This window comes from Agelaius phoeniceus, chromosome 21, assembly GCF_051311805.1.
Source record: "Agelaius phoeniceus isolate bAgePho1 chromosome 21, bAgePho1.hap1, whole genome shotgun sequence".
NCBI lineage: Eukaryota > Metazoa > Chordata > Aves > Passeriformes > Icteridae > Agelaius > Agelaius phoeniceus.
Window position 1 is genome coordinate 8,467,186 of NC_135285.1, and position 18,056 is coordinate 8,485,241.

General features: G+C 53.6%; 1 protein-coding gene across 1 annotated transcript in view; it reads left to right on the plus strand.

The window, feature by feature from the left end:
• RXRA (retinoid X receptor alpha) overlaps positions 1 to 18,056 on the plus strand; it is a 106,003-nt gene that overhangs the window by 60,162 nt on the left and 27,785 nt on the right. Inside the window, exons 2-4 of the mRNA XM_054646371.2 lie at positions 9,753 to 10,018; positions 15,161 to 15,311; positions 16,193 to 16,372. Of these exons, the coding sequence (XP_054502346.1) occupies positions 9,753 to 10,018; positions 15,161 to 15,311; positions 16,193 to 16,372 (597 nt within the window). The remainder of the gene's footprint in view (positions 1 to 9,752; positions 10,019 to 15,160; positions 15,312 to 16,192; positions 16,373 to 18,056) is intronic.

Consider the following 18,056-nt stretch of genomic DNA (forward strand, 5'->3'; position numbering starts at 1 on the left):
GATGGTGCTGACTCAGGTGGGAGCAGAAGGTGATGGGGAGGTGCTGTCCCTCCTGCCAACCCCCAAAATCTGCAGAGCAGGGGTGGATGCAGCACATTGTGCACCTCCAGGACTCATTAACAAATGAGCAACACATTTTGGCCCATGGATCTCAGAGGCAGTGCCTGGGAGAGCTGCTGGGCTGCTCTGCTCTTGGCCTTTAGGATTTGGCTCATCCCAGATCTGCTGGGAAGCTGAGGCTTGGGAGCTCCTGTGTGACCATGTTCACAGGGGTCTGAGGATGAGGGAAGAGATGAGGATCTGACTCCATGTTTCAGAAGGCTGATTTATTATTTTATGATATATATTATATTAAAACTGTACTAAAAGAATAGAAGAAAGGATTTCATCAGAAGGCTGGCTAAGAATAGAATAAGAAAGAATGAAAACAAAGGTTTGTGGCTCGGGCTCTCTGTCTGAGACAGCCGGACTGTGATTGGCCATTAATTAGAAACAACCACATGAGGCCAATCCCAGATGCACCTGTTGCATTCCACACCAGCAGATAACCATTGGTTACATTTTGTTCCTGAGGCCTCTCAGCTTCTCAGGAGGAAGAATCCTCAGGAAAGGATTTTCCATAAAAGATCTCTGTGCCACTCCTGTTTCCCGGAGCACTCAGCATCCTTTGGGTGATGCTGCTTCTTGCCCTGCCTGCTTTGCAGGGGGGATGTTCTGGGGCTCAAGGGAGCAGGTTCCACAGGGGTGGAGAGCTTGGCTCCAGGTCTGAGCCCCATCTGCTCTCCACATCCTGGAGCCCAGCGTGGGGATGTCCCCAGGAGCTGGGGACAGTGGTGGGGTGACCTGGGACAGGGTTCCCTGGTGGGCCCAGCACGTGCCACGTGTGTGGCTCATTACTGGGATGTCCTGGGGGATCTCCAGGGTGAGTGGAAGCTTCTCCTCTTTCTGCTGGAATGAGCCTAAAGCTCCCAAGCTCCCCTCACCGGATCCTGCTTGGATTCTCATAGCTCAGAGCCCAGCACCCCCTCAAGGGCAATCAGATCACTTCCAATTTGCCCATAAGCCCATAAAACTGCAATTGAATGTAATTAAAAGGCCATAATGAGCTCCAGCAACCTGTGGGACCACTGTGGTGAGCTCAGAGTGGTGAGCTCTCACTGTGCTCTTCTCGGGGACTGGGATGGAGCCAGCGAGGCTGCCAAGGTCAGAGGCTGCAGGGAGGATGAGGAGCTCCCTGGGCAGGGTGGGCAGGCCTTGGGAAGTGCCACCATTGCCATGTCCCCACCATGGTGATGCCCATCAGGAAGGAATCCCTGGGAGCAGCCCTGTGTTTTTGTGGAGGAGAGGGAGCTCTGCTGGCATCATTTCCTGCTGGTTTGGCTTCACTGATGCAGTTTGGAGGCTGGAAAGGGGCCAGCAGGTCCAGTCACCTCTCAGCATGGCCTGTGCTTGGGGAAGGGGGACAGGGGACAATTGCAGCAGTGGTGGCTGAGCCCTTGTCCCTTGATCCCCCAAACCTCCCATTGAGGGTGTATGAGAACACCCAAGAAGTTGGAGAGATGCAACCCCAAGCATGGTTTGCCTGGGAAACCCAACTCTGCCAGATTTGGGGCAGACAGCTGGCTTGGGGGGGGGGCATCAATCCCCTGTCCCACACCCCAAAAGCACCAAGAAGGGCCAGCCCTGCTCTGAGCTGCTTCTTCAAAGGGCTCTGCAGAGCTGCCACGTCGAGCCCTTCATCAGCCACCCCCTGGCAGCCCAGGAGCCCTGGCAGCAGCACTACAGTGTCCCCATTATGGGCTGGCCCTGCAGAGGGTTCCCAGGCAGTAAATGAGGGGCACTCTGAGTGCAGAACAGAGAGCATTGTGAGAGCAGGGCCAGCCCTGGAGGGATGAAATAGGAGCCTGTAATTTCTCAGCACTGTTGTGACATCTTTGCACAAGCGTGTGATTGAGTCACATTTGCTTTATCAGCAGAATCCTTGTTTGCCTGGCTGCACCCTCCCCCTCCACCCAGCTCTGCCAGGGTGGGGGAGAGCTGCCTGCTCCCCTTCCCCCTGGGCTTTCCTGCTCTCCTCACCCTTCCTGCTTTTCCCTTCTCTGCCTGCCCGTCTGCTTGGGAATGGCTGGGGGGCCTCCATGTGGTGGGGAGATGGCTTGGGATGGGCTCCATGTGGGGTTTCCTCCAGTGACAGGCAGCTTGTGCTTCTGGAAAATTCCCCTTTTCAATCCTTTCACATTGGAGATGGCTTGGGATGGGCTCCATGTGGTGTTTCCTCTAGGGACAGCAGCTTCTGGAAAATTCCCCTTTTCACTCCTTCCCCCTTGGAGATGGGTGCAGGCTTCCAGCTCTGCCACTGCTCCAGGAGCAGGGTGGGATTTTAGTGATCTCCTGAGAGGGTGGGATGGGGTTTCTAAGAGAAAAAACCCCAAAGAAGCCCCTGTGCTGATGCTGAGCAGACTTGGTGAGCCCTGGCACGGGCTGTGTGCCTCCTTCTCCATGGCAGCTGTGAAGCATCAGGAGCAGCTGTCCCATTTTTGGTGTGGATCCTGTGCTGGGGGTGTCTCCACACCCCTGGCCACTCAGGGTGCAGCAGGTGAAGGGCTGGGTTAGGGGTGAGTGTCTGCCAAAAGTGGTGCATTGAGCCAGATTACCAAAAAGTGGAGAAAATCAAACAGGACAGAGAGGAAGAGCAGCTGTTGGAGCTGCAGAGGTGACCCAGCTGTGGGACAGGGATGCTGCTGCCAGGTTTGGGCTGGGTCCCACTTTGGGGAGCCCCCCATGGCTCAGCAGTGGGATGATTTTGCGCTTCCCCTTCTCCTTGTGGGAAGAGAGCAGAGGTTTCCTGGGTGCTGAGCAGGAATTCTGGCTGGGGAGGGAGAGGCTGGCGTGCAGAGTGCAGTGGAAAAGATTCCCAGGTGAAATGCTGGCAGGAGGCAGCACCAACGCCTGGCAGCACTCAGAGGGATGCTGTGGGATTCCTGCAGCCAAGGAGAAGCCCTGGAGCTGCACTGAAACCCCAAAAAGCACCTCTGCTGCTGGCTGGGTTCAGCAGAGGGGCTGCAGGAAGGTTTTGGGGAGAGAGCAGAGCCAGAGGTGAGAAGCTCTGTGGCTTTGAGGTTTTAGTTTGACCAAAGTGAAACCTGCTGGGAGGAGGAACCCACCCTGTGCAGATTGCAGCTGAAACTTGAGTTTCTCACTGTCCCTGAGCAGCTTGAGCCACCACAGCATCACCTGGGGAAGATTCTGAGTGTGGCTGGAGAAACTCTCCCAAATCTTAGAGCAGGTTCCTGAAGAGAAACTGCACGTGGTGGTTTTGAAATGCCTGCAAAAAGACAGATTTCTGTGCTGCCCCATGTGCAGGGCTTGGGGGCTCTCAAAGGGATGCTCTCAGGTTTGTCTTTGTACTCAAGTCCAGACACATAAAAAGAAAAAAACAATTCCATTTCTTTTTGCTGAAATCAGAGCTACTCAACACTCTTGACCAGGCTGCATAGCCAAGGTCCTACATCCCTTTGCCTGTAGCTGTGGAAAAGACACTCAGGAGGGATTTATGGATAAAACACAGCTGCATCTTCTGGCAGCTTGGGATCCATTCCCAGGGATTCCCTGTGTGCTCAGAACCCAGGTGCTTTGGGAGGATCAGCTGCCTGTCCTCACTGGGCAAAGTGCTTTAAATGCAGCTTAATTTGCTTGGATTTGCCACAGGGTGCTGCTTGTTTCTTGGATCCATGGATGAGATTTTGGGATAGGAACCACTCTGCATCCCCCTGAGTGTGCCCAGGTCAGGCACTGCTGGGCCCATGGCAGCAGCCACTGCTGGGAGGGGAGCAGGCAGCTCTTGCTCCATCCTCCCTCCAGTTCTCAGCTGTGCTGCTTTAAACTGAGAGCAAACTTACTCAAGATTGTAGGCCAGGGGCTATTTAAACTCATCCCCGAGTTGGTGATCAGGACAAAAGTGAGGACCTGACCTCTTGTGGTCACAGCATTACCATGGCAATTTTCACATGAAAACCACTGTCCTGCCCAGATCCTCCTGTTCTCCTGCTGTTTTTTGTCATCCCCTGCTTTGCTGTGGGGCAGGTGAGAGGAAAGGAAAGAGAAACCTCCATCATTTGAGGTTCCTTTTCAGGAAATCACGAGAGATTCCCAAGCTGCTGTTGAGGAATGAAAGCAAAAGGACACAGATTTGCACTGCTGGGTTCATTTTGGTGTAGAATCAGCAAAGAAGGAACGTGGGGCTCTGCCTTTACCTGCTCCACGTGCATTTGGGGGTGAGGATTTGCAACCTGGGCACCCCAAAGTGGTGCTGGAGAGCCCAGGAGGAGGAGGAGGAGGATGCTGGCAGGAGGCTGATCCGTGCTGCTGGTCCTGCTCCCTCCCAGCGTGGCCCTGCAGGGCTCTGACACCAAGGGCTGACTTAAGGAAGGGAGTGGCAACCCAAATTTAGAATTTCCTCCTGCTTAATACCCAGGGTTGATTCGCTTTCTGATTAAGGAGGAAGAGGTGCTGAGGGAAAAAAAAAGAGAAGCAGAAGCAGGGGGGTGTGAGTGGCTTTTCCAAATCTCAGCTGGTGCCAGGGAAAGGCTCCTGGGTTGGTCCTACAGTGGTTCTTCTCCTCAACCAACCCCCTCTGACCTGCTGCAAACCCCTCTGATGCCAATGAACCAGCTGTGGGTTTTATCCCAGGCAGGCAGTTCTCCTCAGCTGCAGAAAACCACAGCTCAGGGAGTCTGTTTGTGCCTTGAAATATGTATTTTTTTAACTTCCCCTCTCTCAGATCTGAGTGCTGAGCCACTGAGCTGCTGAGTAAACTCCCAAGATACGCCAGAAAAGAAAGGTTTTCCAGCAGAGCTAGGTCACTGTAGTTTTACTGGCAAAGCCTCTTAGGCATAAATGAAGATTATTCTGGTGAAAGCTGATGCTGGTACACTTTATTCCAGTACAAATGACCTATCCTGGGAAAAAAAGCGCCTCTGCACGTTGGAATTGTTCTGCTCTGGGACATGTTGTGGTCTAGAAATGTTAAAATCACAGCCCTTGGTGATAGTGCTGGATCAGCAGAAGCTGCTTCAGCTGCTGCAGACGTGCCCTGGCCAGGCAGCAGCACTTGAGAGTGACACTGGGTGACAAAATGCCACAGGGAAGGGTGACAAGGGCTGGTGGCATTCTGAGTGTTCCTGGAGGGTCTGACCTGCCCATCTGGGGTGCATCCAACCATGGATGTTGGCTGGTCCAAGCTGGAGCCTTGTGCTGAATGCCAAGGGAGTGGAAAACAGCGGTGGAGCTGCCCATGGGTGTTGGGTACCATTATTTTATGAAGATTTTTTTTTATTATTATTGAAAATGATCAATAATATTCTTGTTCTAATTATGATTATGGTAATGCCAGAGGAGTTCTGTCTGAGTGAGGGGTGATGCAGCAGTTGAGATGCTACCCTGGATTTTGGAACTGCTCCCAGCTTTGGCATCAGTTTTAGTCTGGTTTTGGGGCTGCTGCTGCTGCTGCTGCAAATCTCTGTGAGGTGGGAATCCATCCCAAAGAGATCTTGGAAAAGCAGGGATCTGCTGAGGGAAAGGGATGAGCACCAGAAACACAAAACTCAGGCTGGCTCTGGTGTCCAGGGGATGATTGCTGGTGTGGGAACACTCCCAGGGCTCCTTGCACATGGATCATGTGGCCCTGCCCTAAATGTCATTTTCCTTGGGAAAAAAAATTCCCATCCAAACGCTGTGGCTGGCAGGCTCTTGGTTTGGAGGAAGAAAAAGAGCTGCACTGCAAATTCTCCAGCTGCTGACGAGCTCTGGTTTCTGATCTCCCAACTGCCATGGGGCATCTTCGGGGAGAGACAGAGGTCCTTGTGCTGAAACAAAGGACACACACAGCAAATAGCTGCACTTGAGGGGTGTGACAGAGGGGAAATGCTTTCAGAACTTTTTTTTTTCCCTATTTTTTTTTCTTTAATTTAGAAACAGGCACAGAGTTTATTTTGGTCAAGAGATAGTCACACACAGCAGCTTTAAATGGCAGAACTCCTCGAGGAGAAGGAGCAGTCTCACAATGCTTGAGCTGAAAATGCCTTTGGGGAAATGCCTCCTCTGTTTGCTGCAGTCCAAGTGGTGCTCATCACTTTGGGAATTTATTTGTGTCTGTTAAGGATATTTCCTCAATCTAGGCTTTTTTCTTTTTGAAATCTTTATCTATTTTGTAGCATTCTTTTTGCAGTCAGGGTCCTTTAGGATGCTTGTGGTGGGGAAGAGGGCAGACTCCTCATATCCCACTCCTGATACCCATCCCTCCACCTCGAATTATATTTACTTATATAATTTCTCCAAACTCCAATTCCCTCCAGCCAGGGACTGGCAGCATCTGGGCTGAGCTGCCTCAAGTGGACTGTTGATTTTGCTGAGTTTAAAAAACCATATTTGCCTGCTGGATAGAAATGTTTCCCATTGCTGCTGCTCTCCCAGCGGGGTTTTGGAGCTCGGAGTGTTTGGATGAGGAGTGGAAACCTCCCAGTGTCCAAGAAGTTGCTTGGAACTTTTGATTCCTGATGCTCTGCAGAAGTTCTGGTTCAGATTTCCCAGTGTGTGGCTGAGGTTTTTGGGTGTAAACACCCCCAAATGTGGCTGTGCCTACCCACAGCTCCATCCATCACCATTATCCCTCTCCTCTCCTTTCTGTTCTTGCCTCCCAGTTCCTTGCTGGGTGCTGGAATCCCACGAATGTGGGAGCAGGGTGGGTGAGGGGAGCTGATGTGGTGACATGGGATGTGCAGGGAGATCCTGAGGTGCCCAGGAATTGGGATTTTGGGAGAGGTGCTGGTCCCACAGGTGCTTGGCTTGGGCTGGTTGCCAGTGACCCTCCTGTGACCTCTCCTGCCTGAAATAATCTTTAAATATTTCAAGAAAATTTATGAATAAATATTATTATAAATAGATTATTATAATTATATTATTATAAATAGAATTTATAATAATATATTTTATTATATAAATAATATACATTTCTATATATATTAAATATATAATATGATATTATTATATTATAAATAAATATTCCTTAAATATTCTCTAAATATAGATAGAAATATAGAATATATAGATACATTCTCTAAATACAAATAGAAAAAATTATAAATATGTATTATTATATTAAATATAGTATTATTATAATGATATCATTATAAATATAAGTAAATATTATTATATTATAAATATTCCTTAACTATTCTCTAAATATAGATAGAAATATAGAATATATAGATACATTCTCTAAATATAAATGAAAAAATTTTAAATATCTATTATTATATTAAATAGTGTATTATAATAATTGTATTATTATAAATATAAGTAAATATTATTATATTATAAATATTCCTTAAATATTCTCTAAATATAGATAGAAATATAGAATATATAGATACATTCTCTAAATACAAATAGAAAAAATTCTAAATATTCTTCCTTTTCTAGGGAAGGACTGTGCTCTGCTGCCTCCCCTTTGCACAGGTCAAGGGCCTGTTTGCCCTGCATGTGCTGCACCCTTGGAAGGTGTCCCTCCATCACCCTGTGCCTGTTTGTGGGGTCCTGCTCCTGATTGCTCTGGGGGCTCTGCAGGGCCCTGCTGCTCTCCCAGCCCTTTCAAAACCCCAAAGTTCAGAGAGCTGAACCCCAGGAGCAGCCCTGGAATCCTGCAGGAATTTCCTGGGGTTCCTGTTGTGCCTCCCTCCCGTCACTCAGCCAGGGGTGACGCGGTGGCCAGGGCTTGGCTTGGGTCAACATCCTGTGAGAGCCTGGCAGGGACAGGGACAGGGACAGGGACAGGGGGGCTCCTCTGCCACGGCCCAGGGCTGCTTTTGGGGTCACAGATGGGATTCTGGGCGTCCTGGGGGCAGCAGTAGGACTGTGGAGGCAGTGGTGGGATTCTGGGGGCAGCAATGGGATTTTGGATGTAGTGATGGGACTGTGGATATAGCAGTGGGGTTCTGGAGGCAGCAGTGGGGTTCTGGATGCAGTGATGGAATTGTGGATGCAGTGATGGGATTCTGGGGGCAGCAGTGGGATTCTGGAGACAGTGATGGGACTGTGGATGCAGTGATGGGATTCTGGGGGCAGCAGTGGGATGCTGGGGCTGGTGATGGGACTGTGGAAGCAGCAGGAGGATGCTGGTTCCACATCTTTGCGAGAGCAGCGTCGCTGCCTTGCTGAACGTTCTCTTCCTCCTGCTGGGGTTTCCCCCACCACCAGGATCAGGGATCTCCAGGGAGGGTTGCTGAGGCTGGGCTGCTCTAGGTTCAGTGTTTCCCATGTGCCAATAGCTCCAAAATCCCGGGGACACAGCTGATCCTGATGGATGCAGTTGACTCAAGACAGAATTTTTAGTTCACTTTGGGGTCTGCAGCCACAGCAGAGCCACCATGAACACCCAAGCGGCCGTGCTGGTGTGTCCCTGTCTCTGGATGTCCCTGGTGTGAGCTGGGGGTCCGGGTGGGTTTTGGGGGGACCCCTGCCCGTGCTGCCCCCTCCTTCCCCGCCGCCTTCCGCTGCCCCTCCCTGGGGGCTGGAGCCAGCCCCTTCCTCGCTGGGGATTGTTTTGCAAGCAGCGTGACAGGATGAGGAGGAAATGTGCCAGGAATGGCTCCATGTCTCCTCTTGGGAGAACTGGAGTCTATTTATAAGCCCCCCTTCCCGCCCCCCTGCTCTGCTCCCCCGGGACAGGCAGACACAGCCTGTCCTGCTGCCTGCAGAGCTGCTCCTGCTCCCCCTCCTTGTCAGAATCACAGAGACATTCAGGTTGGAAAATACCTGCAAAATGCTCAAATCCAACCTCTGGACAGGCATTCCCCGTGGGTGGACACACACCTCACTGTGTGCTGCTCTCACTGTTCCCCAGTGATAAATCCAAATTATCCTGTAGCTGGAGCAGCCACGCTGAGCCCCTGGCTGTGGCATTCACATTCTCTGCAAAAATCTCTTTGCTCAGGATTTTTCTCCTGAGAAGCTTCAGAGAAGAGGAAAACAATTCTTATTTCATTTGCTTTTTTTGTTTGTTTGTTTTGTTTTACTTATATAGAATATGTTTGGAGATTGTTTACTCACAAGTAATTGTTTCATTGGATTCTGGTGTGAGTTGTTTTGACTCTTTGGCCAGTCAGGGCCAAGCTGTGTCGAGACTCTAGAAAGAGTCATGAGTTTTTATTATTATTTTTTTATTTTTATTATTATTTATTTTATTATTAGCTTTTTAGTATTTAGTAACTATCTTTCCTATATTCTTTAGTATAATATAGTATAGTATTCTTTAATATAATATTATAAAGTAATAAATTAGCCTTCTGAGAACATGGAGTCAGATGCATCATTCCTGCCTTTGTCTGGGGCATTCCTGCAAATCCAACACCTGGCAGAGCTTAGAGCTGTGCCAGGGAGGTGGAGGAGGGCACTGATGCCTGGCTTGAGGTGGAAATGCTCTTAATGAGGTGGAAATGCTCTTAATGCCTGTGTGGATACTCCAGAAGGTGGTTTGGAAAGATGGAGCTGCACTGGGACTTTTGTGGAGAAACAGGGAGCGGTGGCTCAGGGCTGTGTCCCACATGGGTGCCTTCATGCCTGTGTGGATACTCCAGAAGGTGGTTTGAAAAGATGGAGCTGCACTGGGAATTTTGGGGGAAGAATAGGGGGCTGCAGCTGGGGGCTCTGTCCCACATGGATGACTCAACCCCTTCCCTCTCCTCCCTCTCTTGCAGATTTCTCCAACCAGGTGAATTCCACGTCCCTGAACTCCCCCACAAGCCGGGGGCCCATGGCCACGCCGTCCTTGCACCCGTCCATCGGGCCGGGCATCGGCTCCTCGCTGGGCTCGCCGGGCCAGCTGCACTCGCCCATCAGCACCCTGAGCTCGCCCATCAATGGCATGGGCCCCCCCTTCTCCGTCATCAGCTCCCCCATGGGGCCACACTCGATGTCTGTCCCCTCCACGCCCAGCCTGGGATTCGGCACCAGCAGCCCGCAGGTAAGGGGACACTGCTGAGGGGACAGTGCGGCCTGTGTGGGGACACTGCTGAGGGGACAGTGCTGAGGGGACACTGCTGAGGGGACAGTGCGGCCTGTGTGGGGACAGTGCTGAGGGGACACTGCTGAGGGGACAGTGCGGCCTGTGTGGGGACACTGCTGAGGGGACAGTGCTGAGGGGACAGTGCGGCCTGTGTGGGGACACTGCTGAGGGGACACTGCTGAGGGGACACTGCCGCCTCTTTGGGGACACTGCTGAGGGGGCACTGCTGAGGGGACACTGCGGCCTGTGTGGGGACAGTGCTGAGGGAGCACTGCTGAGGGGACAGTGCTGAGGGGACAGTGTGGCCTGTGTGGGGACACTGCTGAGGGGACAGTGCGGCCTGTGTGGGGACACTGCTGAGGGGACACTGCTGAGGGGACACTGCTGCCTGTTTGGGCAAGGAGGAGCCACCTCTGGGGGTTCCTCATGCAGACAGGCACCAAGGGGAGGCAAAAAGCAGAAGCACAAGGGGGAAGCTAAGCTGGAGGCATGCTGCTCCTTTGGGGGGCTGCTCTAGGTGGGCTGTGAGGGACCAGCACAGCTGGAACACAGCTGGACATCAACTGTTGTCCCCAGGATTGGGGTGGAAGGGGAGTCACCTGGGTCACCTGGGGGCTGGTGTAGCTGTGGCAGGAGCCAGAGTCACCCTAGGACTGTTTGGGATTTTTCTTCTTCTTGGGAAGCAGCACATCCCCTCTGGGGCCAGCCCACATTCCCCACAGAATCATGGAATTGTTTTGGTTGGAGAAACCCTCTAAGATCCTCCAAGCCCACCACAAACCCATGTCCCCAAGTGCCACACCCACACACCTTTAACACTTCCAGGGATGGTGATTGCACCACTTCCCTGACAAACCTTTCAGTGAAGAAATTACCCCAAACAGCCAATCTCAACCTCTGCTGGCACAACTTGAGGCCGTTTCTCCTTATCCTGTCACTTGTACAAACCCAGGCCTCCTCTGCCTGCTCACAGGGCAAGGAGTGGCCTTCAGTGGCTAAAGATTATGTAAAAACCCCTCCAAGCAGGGTGAGATAAGCTCTTTTTAAAAATAGCCAGATTGGGGTGCTGGCCAGCCCCTGCCACCTGTTGCTGGCTGCTCGCATGGGATATGTTTAGTAAAAGGGCAGATTAAGGAATTGGCCACCACCTGCCACTGGCTGCAGGTTTATTTATTCCAGGCCTTCTCTGGGACTCAAGCACCTGCCAGCACCTTTATTTTTAAATATTGGCCTGATTTATTCCCAGGGATAACAGGGTTTTTTACTACATGGAGCTATTTTACTAAATGGCTGCTATCCCTGGGGACCCACAGGCAGCTTCCCCAGGATCCAGCATCCCTGTGCTGATCAGAGAGGAATAAAATTTCCTTCTTGATGAGCCTTCCCATGCAGGACTCAGCCTGTGACCCTCTCAGATGTGCATCTTCCCACTGAGGGACAGCAGCAGGGTGGACACCTCCCTCCCACCCCAGGGCCAGGGGAACAGGAACCGAAACTGCGCCTGGGAACGGGCAGCCAGAGCAAAATCAGCAGCCCCACAGCCAAAATGGTGGGGAAGGAGTGGGAAGGGGGATGTGAGGCAACCCTGGGGGGAGCCACAAGCCGGGGAGCCAGCGGGGAAGGGGCAATGGTGAGGGGCAGCTTGGGAGCGGCCAGCGGGGGAACCGAAACGAAGCAGAGCTCCAGGGCAGAAGGGGAAGTGAGAGTGTGGTGGGATGGGGCTGGGAGTGAGCTGGCTCCAGCCCTGCTGGCTCCAACCCTGATGGTCCCAGCCTTGATGGCTCCAGCCCTTGTTGACTCCAACCCTGATGGCTCCAGCCCTGGTGGTTCCAACCCTGGTGACTCCAACCCTGGTAGCGCCAGCCCTTCATGGCTTCAGCCCTGGTGGCTCCAGCCCTGGTAGTGCTTGCCCTTCATGGCTCCAGCTCTTGGTGTCTCCAGCTCTGGTGGCTCCAATCCATGTGGCTCCAGCTCTTGGTGGCTCCATCCGTTCATGGCTCCAGCTCTTGGTGTCTCCAGCTCTGGTGGCTCCAATCCGTGTGGCTCCAGCTCTTGGTGGCTCCAGCCCTTGGCTCCAGCCCTCTGAGCACCCGTCCTTTGTTCAGGGACTTGTCTGAAGTGTTTTTCCTCAAGGTGACACTTGGGAGGTCCTCAGCCTAATGGCTCCTGCCATCTGTTCCCTGTCTGGCCACATTAGGTCCCTTCCCTGCAGCAGGCAGAGGCGCCTACCTGGGCCGGCAGAGTGCAGGGGGGAGGACAAGGAAGAGGAGGAGGAGGAGGAGGAGGAGGGGGCAGCGAGGCCGATGCTCGGGGGGCAGCGCAGCCCCCCTGGCCCGGCGCAGGGGTAATGAGGCGTGTGGCCCCCGTGGCCGGGCAGGGATGGCACTGATGGAAGGTGCTTTGCATCAGATGGCAGATGCCACTTGCCATCAGGCCACGCCTCGTCGCCTCTGGAGAGGCAGCAGAGCAGAAGGGCACACCCTGTGTGAGGTCCCCAGGGTGGCTCCCCTCCATCCCAGCTCCATTGGGATGGGAAGGAGCTGCCAGGCTCCCAAAAAACAGAGGGCTCACCCCACCCCATCTGGATCTGCAGAAGGGAGGACCCTGGATGCTCCCATTGCCCTCCCTCCAGCACTGGGAGTTTGCAAACCATGCATGATCCCAGGATCCCAGGATCTTGCAGGGTTTGCAAACACAGCCCCAGAATCAGTGATCCTGCCACGGGATCCCAGCATCCATGGCAGGGGATGCTGGTGCTGAGCTGGCCCAGGAATGAGGGCCAGACTGGGGGGGCTAGACCCCACAGCTCTGGGATTTACACACCGCTTCAACCCTCTTGCCTAAAAATGATGGGAAAACGGGGAAAACAGCGCAGGATTTTCAGCAGGAGCTGTGAGGGGAGGACTTTCCATGCTGGGCTGTGTGGAGCAGCCGCCCCAGGCAGTGCTGGCAGCAGCTCGGGATGCCCGGGGCCAGTGGGGAGAGATCAGACGTGGGATTAGATCGTCTGCCTTTGCACAATGCTCTTTGTAAGGGTGCCTGGGGGACCGGGGAAGGGCTGGCGTGGTTTTTGGGATGAGAGGAGGAGGAGGAGGAGGAGGAGGAGGAGGAGGAATAAAGCTCTGCTTGCCAGCAGAGGCAGGATTCGGTGCTGGGTGTGATGAGCTGGAGAGGGAGGGAAGGAGCCCAGGGGTGCTGGTGTCACTGGGGAAGCAGAGCCTGGTTCCTGCCCTGTCTGGGCTCGTTGCTGAGCTGGAGCCGTGCTGTCCCAGAGCAGAAATGCTGTGCCAGGGCCAGGGGCTGTGTCCCCTCCTCTGTCCTGCACGTGCTGCCGGGGCAGGCGCCAGGGCGCTGTGGGAACCCCGGGCTGGCTCTGCTGAGCTTTGGAGCCGGTGCTGGGACAGGAACTGGTGACTGTCCCCTCCCCAGCCCAGGGCTGACTCAGCTCTGAGCCGCTGATTCTCCAGCCTGAGGAGGTTGGTGGGACCCCCACCCTCCAGGGTGGGGTTTGCTCTGCCCCAGTGGTTTTGGGGGCCTATTGGGTGGGCTCTGTGGGCTGCTGGGGCTGGGGGAGATGGTGGGGAAGGGTTTTATTTTCATCAGGCAGCCGTGGGCTCTGGGCAGGCTCCCACAGCCAGGGATGCAGCGTGCCACCAGCCATCACCACCAGCTGCACTGGGAACTGGCTCCACTTCCCAGAAAGGGCTCTGGGAGGAATTCCTGGGGCAGCTCAGCCTGACCTGGCCACCCCTGCTGCCTGGGGAGGACAGAGATCGTGTGGCACTCAAAAAGAGATGCCTGGGACCTGCTCCTCCCTGCCCTCTCTGCTCTGTCAAACAGCAGCTGAAGCCAGGAGTGCATCCCTGGGTGGCACCAGCTCCCAGCTGCCTTTGATTCATCAGCTGGCACAGGCAGGGCAGCACAGGGAGGCACATCCATCCCATTTCTCCAGGGTGGGTTTACCTGGCTCTGTTGTGTGGCTGCCAGTCATCTGCCTGCCAAATATTCCCCACCAGCCTGGAGACTTGAAAGCCAGAGGAGCGACTGTGCTGCTCTAATTGACAGATCACAAGCCCTGGGACTTCCCTGAATTAATTTGTGCCAAGTGCAATTGCTGGGGATCTCTATTAGAGTGGAGAAAGGCAACAAACTGAGGCACAGGCCTGTGAATCCATCCTGGGCGTGGAGGGTGGCTGGGGTGGTGGCTCTGGGACAGGCTGATTCCCTTGGGGACACCCCCAGTGATCCCAGCCAGCTCTGCTGAGCTCCAGAGCTGACCAAGTCCAGGTCCCCATCACCCCCAGAGCCTCCTGAGCTTGTCCCCTTACTGAGATGGGTCAGTCCTACAGCTCTGTGCCTCAGTTTCTCTTTGCACACACGTGTGTAACAGCCCAGTGGGGATTCAGCCCAGGAGCCCTTCACTCCACAGCAGTGCCATGGTGCCAGTTCCCCCAGTTCCCTGCTTGCTGGGGCCCAGGGGAAGGAAGGAAGGACAGACATTTGGGAGTTGCAGGGATGTGTCCCACCCACTCCAGCTCTGGAATCCAGGCCCTGTTGCAGCTGGGATGTGTTTATTTGCCATGGAGCTTTCCTTTGGAGAGATAATGCTGAAGGGATCTCTATAAACTGCAGAGCTAAACAAGAGAGTCCTGGCCTTCATCATCCATGCAAGGGCTCTCTCTCCCAGGCAGCAGCTCTGCCACCAGCCACCATTGCAGATCTTCCTGCCTGTGTCCCTTGCTGGTGTGAAACTGGGGTGGCTGCTGGGCCCTGGCTGTGGGGGCTGTGCTGGGGCAGTGCAGGAGGAGCTTGCTGCCCAATTAAATCATGGAAGAACATCCTCCTTGCATGGGCAGAGTCAGCCCTGCAAAGTGCTTGGGGGGCTGGCCATGTCCTGGCCCCTGTGTCACCCTGCTGCCAGCTCAGAGCCAGGCCAGGTGAGTGTTGTGCCTTTGTGTGCCCAAATCCTCTTGGTTCAGCAGTGCTGGTGCCCACTGGAATAGTGTCCTGTCCTGTCCTGTCCTGTCCTGTCCTGTGTGTGAGTGACACATGTCCCCATGTCCCCAGTGCCAGCTGAGCCCTGTGCTTGTCCCTCCACAGCTCAACTCGCCCATGAACTCCGTCACCAGCACAGAAGACATCAAGCCACCCCTGGGGCTCAATGGAGTCCTCAAAGTGCCAGCACACCCCTCAGGAACGATGGCCTCCTTCACCAAGCACATATGTGCCATCTGCGGGGACAGATCTTCGGGTGAGGCTGGCGGGGGCTCAGGGCAGGGGGTGTGGCAGAGGGCTGGCATTGGCTGCCTGGCTCCTGGCAGCACTTTGAGTGCTCTCTCAAAGGGACAGCACCTGCCTGTGCCTCCCAGCAGGGGATGAAGAGCTGAGCCAGGACACCCCGGGGCCCTGTTCAGCAGTGGGGTCCCATCCTCACCCTCTTGGCAAACATCAGGGGGTGCCCTCCCTCTCCCCATCCTTTGATCCTCACTGGTGCTGTCACACAGTGCCACATGAAAAGGTGCTCTTGACATGGAGTTCCTCCACTCCTGAGAGATAAAGGTGGGCTAATTCCCTTTATTCTGCTTTTCTAAAAGCTCCCTGCTCCAGGAGAGCTCTGGTTGCCTGGTTTGTGAGCCCTTTGGGAGTTCTCCTGGGATCAAGGCTGAAAGTGGAGGGTGGGAACGTGGTACAGAGCAGGCTGGGTTGTGTGTCTGCTCTGGGGGTTTCAGAGAGCTCACAGGGGTACAGGGGGACGCCCCTCTACAGGTCCATTCATTAATTTTAAAATGGTGGTGGAACTCCCCAGGGAGCAGGTACAGTGTGAGGACTCTATTAATTCATCTTGATTAACATTATCACAATGAATTCATAGTGATCAGAACATTCATAATGATCAAAACAAATGTTCTGCACTGCCCCAACCCCAGCTGTGTGGCCCAAAATTGGCCTTTCCCTGGGTGGAAGGCAGGATGGGACCCATGGATGGCATCCTGATTCTGTGGAAGCCAAGCCACAGAAAGCCAAGAAACCTCTGCTCTCCCCAAAACTCAGCCGGGAGTGTCCCTGGGAAGATCTGCAAGCAAAGAAGGGATCTGGGGCCACCTTTAAACTTGATTTTTCTCCCTCCCCCAGGTAAACATTACGGGGTTTACAGCTGTGAGGGCTGCAAAGGCTTCTTCAAGCGCACGGTGCGGAAGGACCTGACCTACACGTGCCGGGACAACAAGGACTGCCTGATCGACAAGCGCCAGCGCAACCGCTGCCAGTACTGCCGCTACCAGAAGTGTCTGGCCATGGGCATGAAGAGAGAAGGTAAGGCCAGCCTGACCAGGGGCTGCAGGGGGTTTAGGGGGCACAAGAGGTGGTGTGGGCCTTGCCACGGGGTGTCGTCGCACTGGTGACAAAAATCTTGGTTGCGGTTTGGTTTTGCGCCTCAGCCACAGCATCTCGTGGCCTCCAGAGCCTCTTCTTGCAGAGCCTCCATTCCCTGTGAGTGCCAGAGCAGTGTGCAGGTGATGGGTGGCTGTCAGGATCTTTAGCTTGTCACAGTGACCCTGAGAAAAGTTCCAAAGTCTCTTTTCCCAGCCCGGCGCTTGAAGAAGGAGTCAGGGCTCTTCATTTCTCAGTCTCAAGGTTGTTTATTGTGTCTTATCTATAAAAAATTTTCTCCTGCCCTGCTGAGGTCCATCCAGCAGGACAGTTCCAGGCACTCTGCCTGCCCCCAGGGCAGTGTTATGTCTTTATACTAAAAACTACGTGTACAATGTTTATAATTATTTCCAATACCTATCACCTATGTTAGACAGTGAGCTTCTACTCTAAAGCAATCTAAAAGTGCCACCATCACAGCAGAAGATGGAGGCCAAGAAGAAGGAGAAAGGCTGGACACACCCAGTTCCCTCCATCTTGCCTCTTGAACCCCCATACCAAAAACCCCAAAATCGACTTTTCCACCCTGTGATAACTTCACTATTATTCTACCTAAACTGTTGTGGCTTGCAGTTCTTCATATGAGGTTGGTAATTTGCTCCATGGGTCATAATCAAACCCACAGGTGTTCTGGGCTTCATGCCAGGGCTTCTGAGCCCCCTGGCAGGGGTCCTGGCCATCCTGGACAGCCAGAGGGATGGTCTGGGTTCCCACAGGTAGGGACACTTTCCACTCCAGCCTGGCCTTGGTCACTTCCAGGGACGAGTTTCCCTGGGCATCCTGTGCCAGCGCCTCAGCACCTACTCCAGTGCTGCATTTTTTGTCTCATTGGGAAGAAGAAAGCAGTTTGGTCTCTTTAAGATAGCTCTTCCTTAGTGGAATTTAAATTTAGGATCTAAACTTTTCTGGCAGTGCCTCTTTTAAATGATCTTTTGAAATGCTGACTGTGTCTGTTCTAATCTAGCTGGCAGAGCAGGCTTTTAGCAGACAGGATGTGAGAGTGACCCCAGTTCTGTGCTGCTTTCTCCCCTTACATCTTCAGAGCCACACTTGCCTCCCTGACAGGCTGATAAAGCCAGCCCTGCTCTGGCCCTGGCCCACAGCTCCAGCCTGGGAGCCTTTGAAGAGCACTTAGGGCTGTCTGGAGCGTGGAATAAACGGGGCAGTGCTGGAGCTGCTCTGAGTGTTGGGCAAACCCTGCCACGCTCAGTTTATGGGGTTACCTGAGGACCAAAATCACCAAGTGTCACAGCTGTCTGTGCTGGAGGTGTGGGGGGATTGCCAGGGCACCCAGGGGACCTCCTTGGCCCCGCTGAGCTTAACCCTTCAGTGCTCAGAACAAATGTTCCTGCCCCCTCTGGAACTCACAGACCATGGAATGCAGAGATTGAGGCATTCAGGGCAGGAATGAGGGCTGGCACTGCCCTGGGCAATACTGGATCCCATGGGAGATGTGCAGTGGGATGAGGAAAATCTGATCCAAAACCTGAGCCATGGGAGACTCAGATGACCAAAAAGAAGCCAAGAATTCTCCTGTGCTGTTCAACGAGAGAAATACAAAACATCC